The sequence below is a fragment of the Eleginops maclovinus genome, chromosome 4 (genome assembly GCF_036324505.1).
Source record: "Eleginops maclovinus isolate JMC-PN-2008 ecotype Puerto Natales chromosome 4, JC_Emac_rtc_rv5, whole genome shotgun sequence".
Classification (NCBI taxonomy): Eukaryota; Metazoa; Chordata; class Actinopteri; order Perciformes; family Eleginopidae; genus Eleginops; species Eleginops maclovinus.
This window is the reverse complement of record NC_086352.1, coordinates 1,071,544-1,084,043: the sequence shown is the minus strand read 5'-3', so window position 1 is coordinate 1,084,043 and position 12,500 is coordinate 1,071,544. Positions and strand designations below refer to the sequence as shown.

General features: G+C 47.4%; 1 protein-coding gene across 1 annotated transcript in view; it reads left to right on the top strand.

The window, feature by feature from the left end:
* The first annotated feature begins 6,293 nt into the window (after positions 1-6,293).
* tmem178a (transmembrane protein 178a) overlaps positions 6,294-12,500 on the top strand; it is a 7,423-nt gene continuing 1,216 nt past the window's right edge. Inside the window, 5 exon segments of the mRNA XM_063881982.1 lie at positions 6,294-6,613; positions 6,615-6,652; positions 6,654-6,808; positions 6,811-6,852; positions 11,937-12,050. Coding sequence (XP_063738052.1) covers positions 6,320-6,613; positions 6,615-6,652; positions 6,654-6,808; positions 6,811-6,852; positions 11,937-12,050 — 643 coding nt within the window. The 5' untranslated portion in view covers positions 6,294-6,319.

Below are 12,500 nucleotides of genomic sequence, written 5' to 3'. Positions count from 1 at the left end.
TTCACTCTCTGAGACCACAGAAGAAGAGAATATGTACAGGTAAAGAGAGCTCTGACAAACCCTGCATCTAAATTCTGCTCTCTGGTTCTGTGTTCTCTGGTTCTGTGCTCTCTGGTTCTGTGCTCTCTGGTTCTGTGCTCTCTGGTTCTGTGCTCTCTGGTCTCTGGTTCTGTGTTCTCTGCTCTCTAGTTCTGTGCTCTCTGGTTCTGTGCTCTCTGGTCTCTGGTTCTGTGTTCTCTGCTCTCTAGTTCTGTGCTCTCTGGTCTCTGTTCTCTGCTCTCTGGTTCTGTGCTCTCTGGTCTCTGGTTCTCTGGTCTCTGGTTCTGTGTTCTCTGCTCTCTAGTTCTGTGCTCTCTGGTCTCTGTTCTCTGCTCTCTGGTTCTGTGCTCTCTGGTCTCTGGTTCTCTGGTCTCTGGTTCTGTGTTCTCTGCTCTCTGGTTCTGTGTTCTCTGCTCTCTGGTTCTGTGCTCTCTGGTTCTGTGCTCTCTGGTCTCTGGTTCTGTGTTCTCTGGTTCTGTGCTCTCTGGTCTCTGGTTCTGTGTTCTCTGGTTCTGTGCTCTCTGGTTCTGTGTTCTCTGCTCTCTGGTTCTCTGCTCTCTGGTTCTGTGTTCTCTGCTCTCTGATTCTGTGTTCTCTGGTTCTGTGCTCTCTGGTCTCTGGTTCTGTGTTCTCTGCTCTCTAGTTCTGTGCTCTCTGGTCTCTGTTCTCTGCTCTCTGGTTCTGTGCTCTCTGGTCTCTGGTTCTCTGGTCTCTGGTTCTGTGTTCTCTGCTCTCTGGTTCTGTGTTCTCTGCTCTCTGGTTCTGTGCTCTCTGGTTCTGTGCTCTCTGGTCTCTGGTTCTGTGTTCTCTGGTTCTGTGCTCTCTGGTCTCTGGTTCTGTGTTCTCTGGTTCTGTGCTCTCTGGTTCTGTGTTCTCTGCTCTCTGGTTCTCTGCTCTCTGGTTCTGTGTTCTCTGCTCTCTGATTCTGTGTTCTCTGGTTCTGTGCTCTCTGGTCTCTGGTTCTGTGTTCTCTGCTCCTTGGTTCTGTGCTCTCTGGTCTCTGGTTCTGTGTTCTCTGCTCTCTGGTTCTGTGCTCTCTGGTCTCTGGTTCTGTGTTCTCTGCTCTCAGGTTCTGTGTTCTCTGCTCTCTGGTTCTGTGCTCTTTGGTTCTGTGCTCTCTGGTTCTATGCTCTCTTGTTCTGTGGTTCTGTGCTCTCTGGTCTCTGGTTCTGTGCTCTCTGGTTCTGTGCTCTCTGGTTTTGTGTTCTCTGCTCTCTGGTCTCTGGTTCTCTGGTCTCTGGTTCTCTGGTTCTGTGCTCTCTGGTTCTCTGGTTCTGTGCTCTCTGGTCTCTGGTTCTGTGGTTCTGTGCTCTCTGGTTCTCTGGTTCTGTGCTCTCTGGTTCTCTAGTTCTGTGCTCTTTAGTCTCTGGTTCTGTGGTTCTGTGCTCTCTGGTTCTGTGCTCTCTGGTTCTCTGGTTCTGTGCTCTCTGGTCTCTGGTTCTCTGGTTCTGTGCTCTCTGCTCTCTGGTTCTGTGGTTATGTGCTCTCTGCTCTCTGGTTCTGTGCTCTCTGGTCTCTGGTTCTGTGGTTCTGTGCTCTCTGCTCTCTGGTTCTGTGCTCTCTGGTCTCTGGTTCTCTGGTTCTGGGCTCTCTGGTCTCTGGTTCTCTGGTTCTGTGCTCTCTGGTCTCTGATTCTCTGGTTCTGTGTTCCCTGCTCTCTGGTTCTGTGTTCTCTGCTCTCTGATTCTGTGTTCTCTGGTTCTGTGCTCTCTGGTCTCTGGTTCTGTGTTCTCTGCTCTCTGGTTCTGTGCTCTCTGGTCTCTGGTTCTGTGTTCTCTGGTCTCTGGTTCTGTGTTCTCTGCTCTCTGGTTCTCTGCTCTCTGGTTCTGTGTTCTCTGGTTCTGTGCTCTCTGGTCTCTGGTTCTGTGTTCTCTGCTCTCTGGTTCTGTGCTCTCTGGTTCTGTGTTCTCTGCTCTCTGGTTCTGGGCTCTCTGGTCTCTGGTTCTGTGGTTATGTGCTCTCTGGTCTCTGATTCTCTGGTTCTGTGTTCCCTGCTCTCTGGTTCTCTGGTTCTGTGCTCTCTGGTCTCTGGTTCTCTGGTTCTGTGCTCTCTGGTCTCTGGTTCTCTGGTTCTGTGCTCTCTGGTTCTGTGGTTCTGTGCTCTCTGGTTCTGTGCTCTCTGGTCTCTGGTTCTCTGGTTCTGTGCTCTCTGGTCTCTGGTTCTCTGGTTCTGTGCTCTCTGGTCTCTGGTTCTCTAGTTCTGTGCTCTCTAGTCTCTGGTTCTGTGATCTCTGGTCTCTGGTTCTGTGGTTCTGTGCTCTCTGGTCTCTGGTTCTCTGGTTCTGTGGTTATGTGCTCTCTGGTTCTGTGCTCTCTGGTCTCTGGTTCTGTGGTTATGCGCTCTCTGGTTCTGTGCTCTCTGGTCTCTGGTTCTCTGGTTCTGTGCTCTCTGGTTCTGTGGTTCTGTGCTCTCTGGTCTATGGTTCTGTGGTTCTGTGCTCTCTGGTTCTGTGCTCTCTGGTTCTCTGGTTCTGTGCTCTCTGGTCTCTGGTTCTCTAGTTCTGTGCTCTCTAGTCTCTGGTTCTGTGATCTCTGGTCTCTGGTTCTGTGGTTCTGTGCTCTCTGCTCTCTGGTTCTGTGCTCTCTGCTCTCTGGTTCTCTGGTCTCTGGTTCTCTGGTTCTGTGCTCTCTGCTCTCTGGTTCTGTGGTTATGTGCTCTCTGGTCTCTGATTCTCTGGTTCTGTGTTCCCTGCTCTCTGGTTCTCTGGTTCTGTGCTCTCTGGTCTCTGGTTCTCTGGTTCTGTGCTCTCTGGTCTCTGGTTCTCTGGTTCTGTGCTCTCTGGTTCTGTGGTTCTGTGCTCTCTGGTTCTGTGCTCTCTGGTCTCTGGTTCTCTGGTTCTGTGCTCTCTGGTCTCTGGTTCTCTGGTTCTGTGCTCTCTGGTCTCTGGTTCTCTAGTTCTGTGCTCTCTAGTCTCTGGTTCTGTGATCTCTGGTCTCTGGTTCTGTGGTTCTGTGCTCTCTGGTCTCTGGTTCTCTGGTTCTGTGCTCTCTGCTCTCTGGTTCTGTGGTTATGTGCTCTCTGGTTCTGTGCTCTCTGGTCTCTGGTTCTGTGGTTATGCGCTCTCTGGTTCTGTGCTCTCTGGTCTCTGGTTCTCTGGTTCTGTGCTCTCTGGTTCTGTGGTTCTGTGCTCTCTGGTCTATGGTTCTGTGGTTCTGTGCTCTCTGGTTCTGTGCTCTCTGGTTCTCTGGTTCTGTGCTCTCTGGTCTCTGGTTCTCTAGTTCTGTGCTCTCTAGTCTCTGGTTCTGTGATCTCTGGTCTCTGGTTCTGTGGTTCTGTGCTCTCTGCTCTCTGGTTCTCTGGTTCTGTGCTCTCTGGTTCTGTGCTCTCTGCTCTCTGGTTCTGTGTTTATGTGCTCTCTGGTCTCTGATTCTCTGGTTCTGTGTTCCCTGCTCTCTGGTTCTCTGGTTCTGTGCTCTCTGGTCTCTGGTTCTCTGGTTCTGTGCTCTCTGGTTCTGTGCTCTCTGGTTCTGTGGTTCTGTGCTCTCTGGTTCTGTGCTCTCTGGTCTGTGGTTCTCTGGTTCTGTGCTCTCTGGTTCTGTGGTTCTGTGCTCTCTGGTTCTGTGCTCTCTGGTCTCTGGTTCTGTGCTCTCTGGTCTCTGGTTCTCTAGTTCTGTGCTCTCTAGTCTCTGGTTCTGTGATCTCTGGTCTCTGGTTCTGTGGTTCTGTGCTCTCTGGTTCTGTGCTCTCTGGTCTCTGGTTCTTTGGTTCTGTGCTTTCTGGTCTCTGGTTCTCTGGTTCTGTGCTCTCTGGTGCTGTGCTCTCTGGTCTCTGGTTCTCTGGTTCTGTGCTCTCTGGTCTCTGGTTCTCTGGTTCTGTGCTCTCTGGTCTCTGGTTCTCTGGTTCTGTGCTCTCTGGTCTCTGGTTCTCTAGTTCTGTGCTCTCTAGTCTCTGGTTCTGTGATCTCTGGTCTCTGGTTCTGTGGTTCTGTGCTCTCTGGTCTCTGGTTCTCTGGTTCTGTGCTCTCTGCTCTCTGGTTCTGTGGTTATGTGCTCTCTGGTTCTGTGCTCTCTGGTCTCTGGTTCTGTGGTTATGCGCTCTCTGGTTCTGTGCTCTCTGGTCTCTGGTTCTCTGGTTCTGTGCTCTCTGGTTCTGTGGTTCTGTGCTCTCTGGTCTATGGTTCTGTGGTTCTGTGCTCTCTGGTTCTGTGCTCTCTGGTTCTCTGGTTCTGTGCTCTCTGGTCTCTGGTTCTCTAGTTCTGTGCTCTCTAGTCTCTGGTTCTGTGATCTCTGGTCTCTGGTTCTGTGGTTCTGTGCTCTCTGCTCTCTGGTTCTGTGCTCTCTGCTCTCTGGTTCTCTGGTTCTGTGCTCTCTGGTTCTGTGCTCTCTGCTCTCTGGTTCTGTGTTTATGTGCTCTCTGGTCTCTGATTCTCTGGTTCTGTGTTCCCTGCTCTCTGGTTCTCTGGTTCTGTGCTCTCTGGTCTCTGGTTCTCTGGTTCTGTGCTCTCTGGTTCTCTGGTTCTGTGCTCTCTGGTTCTGTGGTTCTGTGCTCTCTGGTTCTGTGCTCTCTGGTCTGTGGTTCTCTGGTTCTGTGCTCTCTGGTTCTGTGGTTCTGTGCTCTCTGGTTCTGTGCTCTCTGGTCTCTGGTTCTGTGCTCTCTGGTCTCTGGTTCTCTAGTTCTGTGCTCTCTAGTCTCTGGTTCTGTGATCTCTGGTCTCTGGTTCTGTGGTTCTGTGCTCTCTGGTTCTGTGCTCTCTGGTCTCTGGTTCTTTGGTTCTGTGCTTTCTGGTCTCTGGTTCTCTGGTTCTGTGCTCTCTGGTGCTGTGCTCTCTGGTCTCTGGTTCTCTGGTTCTGTGCTCTCTGGTCTCTGGTTCTCTGGTTCTGTGCTCTCTGGTCTCTGGTTCTCTGGTTCTGTGCTCTCTGGTCTCTGGTTCTCTAGTTCTGTGCTCTCTAGTCTCTGGTTCTGTGATCTCTGGTCTCTGGTTCTGTGGTTCTGTGCTCTCTGGTCTCTGGTTCTCTGGTTCTGTGCTCTCTGCTCTCTGGTTCTGTGGTTATGTGCTCTCTGGTTCTGTGCTCTCTGGTCTCTGGTTCTGTGGTTATGCGCTCTCTGGTTCTGGGCTCTCTGGTTCTCTGGTTCTGTGCTCTCTGGTTCTGTGGTTCTGTGCTCTCTGGTCTATGGTTCTGTGGTTCTGTGCTCTCTGGTTCTGTGCTCTCTGGTTCTCTGGTTCTGTGCTCTCTGGTCTCTGGTTCTCTAGTTCTGTGCTCTCTAGTCTCTGGTTCTGTGATCTCTGGTCTCTGGTTCTGTGGTTCTGTGCTCTCTGCTCTCTGGTTCTGTGCTCTCTGCTCTCTGGTTCTCTGGTTCTGTGCTCTCTGGTTCTGTGCTCTCTGCTCTCTGGTTCTGTGTTTATGTGCTCTCTGGTCTCTGATTCTGTGTTCCCTGCTCTCTGGTTCTCTGGTTCTGTGCTCTCTGGTCTCTGGTTCTCTGGTTCTGTGCTCTCTGGTTCTCTGGTTCTGTGCTCTCTGGTTCTGTGGTTCTGTGCTCTCTGGTTCTGTGCTCTCTGGTCTGTGGTTCTCTGGTTCTGTGCTCTCTGGTTCTGTGGTTCTGTGCTCTCTGGTTCTGTGCTCTCTGGTCTCTGGTTCTGTGCTCTCTGGTCTCTGGTTCTCTAGTTCTGTGCTCTCTAGTCTCTGGTTCTGTGATCTCTGGTCTCTGGTTCTGTGGTTCTGTGCTCTCTGGTTCTGTGCTCTCTGGTCTCTGGTTCTTTGGTTCTGTGCTTTCTGGTCTCTGGTTCTCTGGTTCTGTGCTCTCTGGTGCTGTGCTCTCTGGTCTCTGGTTCTCTGGTTCTGTGATCTCTGGTTCTCTGGTTCTGTACTCTCTGGTTCTGTGCTCAGGGATCAGGGTTTATCATCAGGTGCACAGCGCGGAGTTCTGGTGTTGAATCTGAGGTGCTGAGCTCTCCAACGCTGCAGCATATTGTAAAAGCACAGCAGAGAAGAAGATAGAAAGGACCCGAGAAAGGAAGAGCAGCGGGGGGAGGAGGAAGTGAGGGATGCGCGTGATCAGAGGGACCAAGGGAGGCAGGACCCGAACAGAGAGGATGGTGAGTTCAGGTTACTGCAAAGGGAAGCAGGTAAATACTGTGTGTGTGTGTGTGTGTGTGTGTGTGTGTGTGTGTGTGTGTGTGTGTGTGTGTGTGTGTGTGTGCGCAAGTAGAGTAGCTTTATTTTGAAGGCTGTCTCAGTGAACCTCCGGTGCGTAACGTCACTTGACGCAGCTCCTCAGTCGGCATGACAACGCGCTCGCGAGGAGAACCGGGGAACAGAGACGGGAGGATGTGAGGAGAAGATGCCCAGTAACGGGACTAAAACCGGGACCTGCACCGGGACCAGCACCGGGTCCACCAGCACAGGAAGCACCGGGCCCAGTAACGGAATCAGCACAGGGACCACTACCGGGACAAGCACCGGGACCGGGTCCATGCAGAAGTTCCTGCCGGTGGCGGTGACGGTGTCCGGTGCACTCGCGCTGCTGCTGCTGCTCCTCGCCCTGTGCACGGACCACTGGTATGAGACCGATACGCGACGCCACAAGGAGAACTGCGACCGGACCGGAACTGAGTCAAGCGACCAGCAGAACCGGGGACATGCCGATCTACCACCTCCCGCTGCTGGAGTCCGGGGGGGGGCAACCGCACGCGCATCAAGCCCGTGCACGTGGGAAGCCGCGAGGACGAGCTGCTGGAGAACTGGCGCGCGATCCTCGGGATGGGCATCCTCGAGACCGCGTGCGGGAGGCCACTGTTCCCCGCGCACTCCGGACTGTGGAGGAAGTGTTTCTGCGCGGAAGAGACCCGGACATAGACCGGCTCATAGCCCGGGGTCAGAATCATGTTTATATATATTATATATACCTATAATACATTTACTATGCACCTTTAATATATCTATATTATACCTTTAATATATCTATATTATACCTTTAATATATCTAATTATACCTTAATATATCTATATTATACCTTTAATATCAATTTTACCTTTTTAAAATTTTATATTATACCTTTATTTAAACTATTTTTTACCTTTTTTATATCTTTTTTTTAAATTTTTTACCTTTAAAATATTATTCCCTTTTTTATTTTATTTTAAACCTTTTAAAATATTTTTCCTTTAAAACCCAATTTACCTTTTTTATTTATTCCTTTTTTAAATACCTTTAATAATTTTTTTTTATATTTTCCTTTAATATATTATACCTTTAAAATATTTAAAAAACCTTTTAATTATCTTATTATTACCTTTTTAATTTTAATTTACCTTTTTATTTATACCTTTAATATATTTAAAGGGAAATAAAATTTAAAAGGTTTTAAAAATAGAATATTTTACCTTTTTTAAAAATCTAATTATATACATCTTAAACGGTAAATTTTGTCATGAAAAAAACCCCGCCATCCCAGGGGCCCCTTTAAAAAACTTCCCTTTTTTAAAACGGGGCAACACAAAACCACCAAAACCACACACACACACACACACACCCCAAAACCCCACACCCACACACACCACACACACACCCCACACACCTGTGGACACCCTTTCTTATACTGGAACAACACTTTTTTTTTTTCAAAACATGACAAAATTTTTGGGTACTACACACTGAACATGGTTTTTGATACTACCACTGATAATTTTATTGGGTATCCCCACTGCACATGTTTTTGGAAAATACAAAACGGGTTTCATTTTTTTTGATACACCCCACGACACAGGGTTTTGATTTCTACACAAATGGGCACATGTTTTTGATATACACACTGATACTTGTTTGTACTACCCCCTGACAATTTTTATTTTTACTACACATGAAAACCCTGTTATTGATACTTCACACTTTATACATTTATTGATACTACACACCCGGGGCACATGTTATTTAAAACACACACTGATACATTTATTTTATAACCACTGATTTCATGTTTGATAATACACACTGACACATGTTTATTGGGTACTACACACTGCACATGTTATTTAAAAACCCACCACACGATACAAGTTATTGGGTACTACACCCCGGTACAAAGTTTTTTTTCTACACCTGGGCACTTTATTGATAAAACCCCACGACACCCTGTTTTGAAAACTACCCCACTGAACATGGTTTTTGAATACACAATGATACATTTTTATTTAAAATACCACGGGCACAGGGATTTTATACCCCACACACTGGGCACTTTTTATTGGGGAATCACACGGGCAATTTTTATTGATACTACACCCTGACACAGGGTTTTTGAACTACACACTGGGCAATGTTATTGATTTCACACACTGACACAGGGTTTTTGGGTACCAAAAACACGAAAACATGTTTTTTGATACTAAAACTGGTACAAAAGTTTTGGGGAACCCACACACTGGGGGGGGGCTTTTTATACAAAAACGGGCACCCGGGTTTTTGGGTACTAACAAAGGGTACAGGGGATTGATACCCACCACTGATTTCATTTATTGTTTCTTTCACCGGGCACTGGTTTTTGGGGTTTCACACAGATAAAAGGTTTTTGTTTCTTTCAAAACCCGGGCCCGGGGATTTTTACTACCCACTTTATAATGTTATTGTTACAAAACATGAACAAAGTTTTTGATACTACCACTGGGTACCCGGGGGTTGATAAAACACTGATACATGTTATTGGGTTTCACACACTGACACATGTTATTGATCCACCTTGGCCCGTTATTGGGGTACTCCCCACTGGGGGGAATGGTTTTTTTGTTTCTCAATGATACATTTTTATTTGTTAAAACACAGTGAAAGGGTGAAAAGGGGTACTACCACTGGGCACAGGGTTTTTGGTACTACAAAATGATACTTTTTATTGATACACAAACTGAACATTTTTATTGGTTTCACACAGGGCACATGTTATTGGGTTTCTTAAAACACGGGAAAATTTTATTGATACTCACTGAAACATGTTATTGGGTTTCACACAAATGATAATGGGAAATTGGGTACTCCCACTGATACATGTTTTTTTGATACTACCACTGACCAAAATGTTTTTTATTTTAACAAATGACCAGTTTTTTGTTACTACACTGGTACAGGGTTTTGGGTACACACACTGATACATGTTTTTTGTTACTACACACTGACACAGTTTTTGATATTTCACAGAGACATGTTATTGGGTACTACACACCCGACACATGTTATTGGGACAAAACACTGATACATGTTATTGATTTCCCACGACCAAAGGTTTTTGTTTTCTACACATGATACTGGTTTTTGGGTACTACACACTTGGAAAATTTTTTTGTTTTCTACCCATGAACATGGGTTTTTGGGTACTAAAACAAATGATACAGGGTTTTTTGGTTTAAAACCCCTGACAATGTTAAGTTAATACACACGGGTTTCTGTTATTGAACCCACAAACGACCACTTTTTAAAGGGTTTTTTACACACCCGATAAACCCGGGTTTTTGAAACTACACCCCTGGGCCACCCTGGTTTTTGATACTACACCGGGTCATTTATTTATAAATTTCACACTGCACAAAGTTTTTGATAAAACCACGGGTACATGGGATTGGAAAATACACCTGATAATGTTAGGGTTTTTTTTCACCGAAACAAAGTTTAAAAACCTACTACCCTGAAAATGTATTTTACTACACACTTTTTAATTTTCATGTTTTTTGATACTCACCCCTGACACATGGGGGTTGTTACCAAACAACTCTGGTTATGAGATGCCCCCTTTTTAGGGGGGCATGTCTTCCCCTTGGGACCCGTTTTTCCCCATGGGCATGTCTCCCCTGTCCCGTGTCCTAAAAGGACTGGGCCCAATTTTCTCTGTGTCCCAAAAGGGACATGTCTCCATGCACTGTTCTCTACTGGGACATGTCTCCATGCTCTGTGTCTCTACTGGGACATCTCTCCATGCTCTGTGTCTCTACTGGGACATGTCTCCATGCTCTGTGTCTCTACTGGGACATGTCTCCATGCTCTGTGTCTCTAGTGGGACATGTCTCCATGCTGTAGTGTCTCTACTGGGACATGTCTCCATGCTCTGTGTCTCTACTGGGACATGTCTCCATGCTCTGTTCTCTACTGGGACATGTCTCCATGCTCTGTGTCTCTAGTGGGACATGTCTCCATGCTCTGTGTCTCTAGTGGGACATGTCTCCATGCTCTGTGTCTCTACTGGGACATGTCTCCATGCTCTGTGTCTCTAGTGGGACATGTCTCCATGCTGTAGTGTCTCTACTGGGACATGTCTCCATGCTCTGTGTCTCTACTGGGACATGTCTCCATGCTCTGTTCTCTACTGGGACATGTCTCCATGCTCTGTGTCTCTAGTGGGACATGTCTCCATGCTCTGTTCTCTATTGGGACATGTCTCCATGCTCTGTGTCTTTACTGGGACATGTCTCCATGCTTTAGTGTCTCTGCGTTTCAGGCAGGGTGTGGGGGGGGGGACAGCTCAGAGAGGAGCTCTAACACTGAGGGTCAGAATCACAGGCTGCAGAAGGACGCTGAGGGTTTCAAGGTTTCAAGGTTTCAAGGTTTTATTGGTCATATGCACAGCAGATACAGCGTATATGTTGGCAATGAAAATCTTATGTCGCGTGCTCCTCCAACAACTCAACATACATGGTGCAAAAGATAAATAAAATAGTGCAAAAAGAGAGAAGAATATTTACAATATTAACAATACAGATTTGAGGATGTGAAATATATACATATGTGGAATACATTGAAAGTATTTAAATACTTTACACTGTGGAATGAGGAGGTATGGACAGATGCATATATTATGTATAGCAGATGTGTATAATATATATGTATGTGTGTACTATAAACAGATGTGAGTAGACATTCACAGAGCTCAGGAGTTCAGTAGTCTTATAGCCTGTGGTATAAAACTGTCTCTGAGTCTGGTGGTCTTGGTCCGGATGCTGCGGTACCGTCTGCCAGACGGCAGCAGACAGAACAGGTTGGTGCTGGGGTGATGGGGGTCCTTTAATATCCTACCGGCCTTCTTCCTACACCGCTGGGTGTAGAGGTCCTCCATGGATGGCAGCTCCGTCCTGGTGATGTGCTGAGCAGTTTTCACCACCCTCTGTAGAGTCTTACGGTTGAGGGCGGTGCAACTGCCATACCAGGCGGTGATGCAGCCAGTCAGGATACTCTCGATGGTGCACCTGTAGAAGTTGCAGAGTATCCTGGAGTCCATGTTGGGGCTGTAATCAGATTAACACACACACACACACACAGAGACACACACACAGACAGACACACACACACACACACACAGAGAGACACACACACACATACATACACACAGAGACACACACACACACACACATACATACACACAGAGACACATACACACACAGACAGACACACACACACACACACAGAGAGACACACACACACAGACAGACACACACACACACACACAGAGAGACACACACAGACACAGACACACACACACACACACACACACACATACACACACACACACACACACACACACACACACACAGACACACACACACAGACACACACACACAGACACACACACAGACACACACACACACACACACACACACACACACACACACACAGACACACACAGAGACACACACACACACACACACACACACACACACACACACATACAGACACACACACACAGACATACACACACAGACACACACACACACACACACACACACACACACACACACACACACAGACACACACACACACACACACACACAGACAGGCTCTGATCCTACAGCTCCCATCATGCATCTGTACAGTGTGTTGTTTATGTATAATGTGTGTGTGTGTGTGTGTGTGTGTGTGTGTGTGTGTGTGTGTGTGTCTGTGTGTGTGTGTGTGTGTGTATGTGTCTGTGTGTCGTCTGCAGGGATCGCTGAGCGCTGCACGCCCGTGAAGTATCACTTCTCTCAGCCAATCAGACTGCGGAACATCCCTCTGAACCTGACCCGCAGCATCCAGCAGGATGAGTGGCACCTGCTGCGTGAGTACACACACACTCACACACACACACACACACACACACACACACACACACACACACACACACACATTCATGATGATTAATCATCTCTGTGTATTTTATATGGACTGATTGTAGTTGCACTGTTCAGGCTGCTTGTCACTGTTGCCATGGAAACATGCTATGGCAGCGCTGTGTAACAGCAGGAGGTGGTTACCACGGCAACTCTGTGTCTGTGTCTATCTTTGAGAGATCCCAGTTTGAGACCCTTATTTTATCAGTAAAACACATAGGAAGTTAAATCTGTACTTTAGATCCCTCTGTAGAAGCCTGACTGCCACGAAACAGGAACAGGAACCTGGATTGAGAAACTCCTCTCAGTGGAACAAAGGTTTAGTTCAGCAGGCTCATCTCCACATGCTGACCTCTTCATGAGTTCTGAAGTAAGAAGCTGTGGCTGGGCTCTAAAGG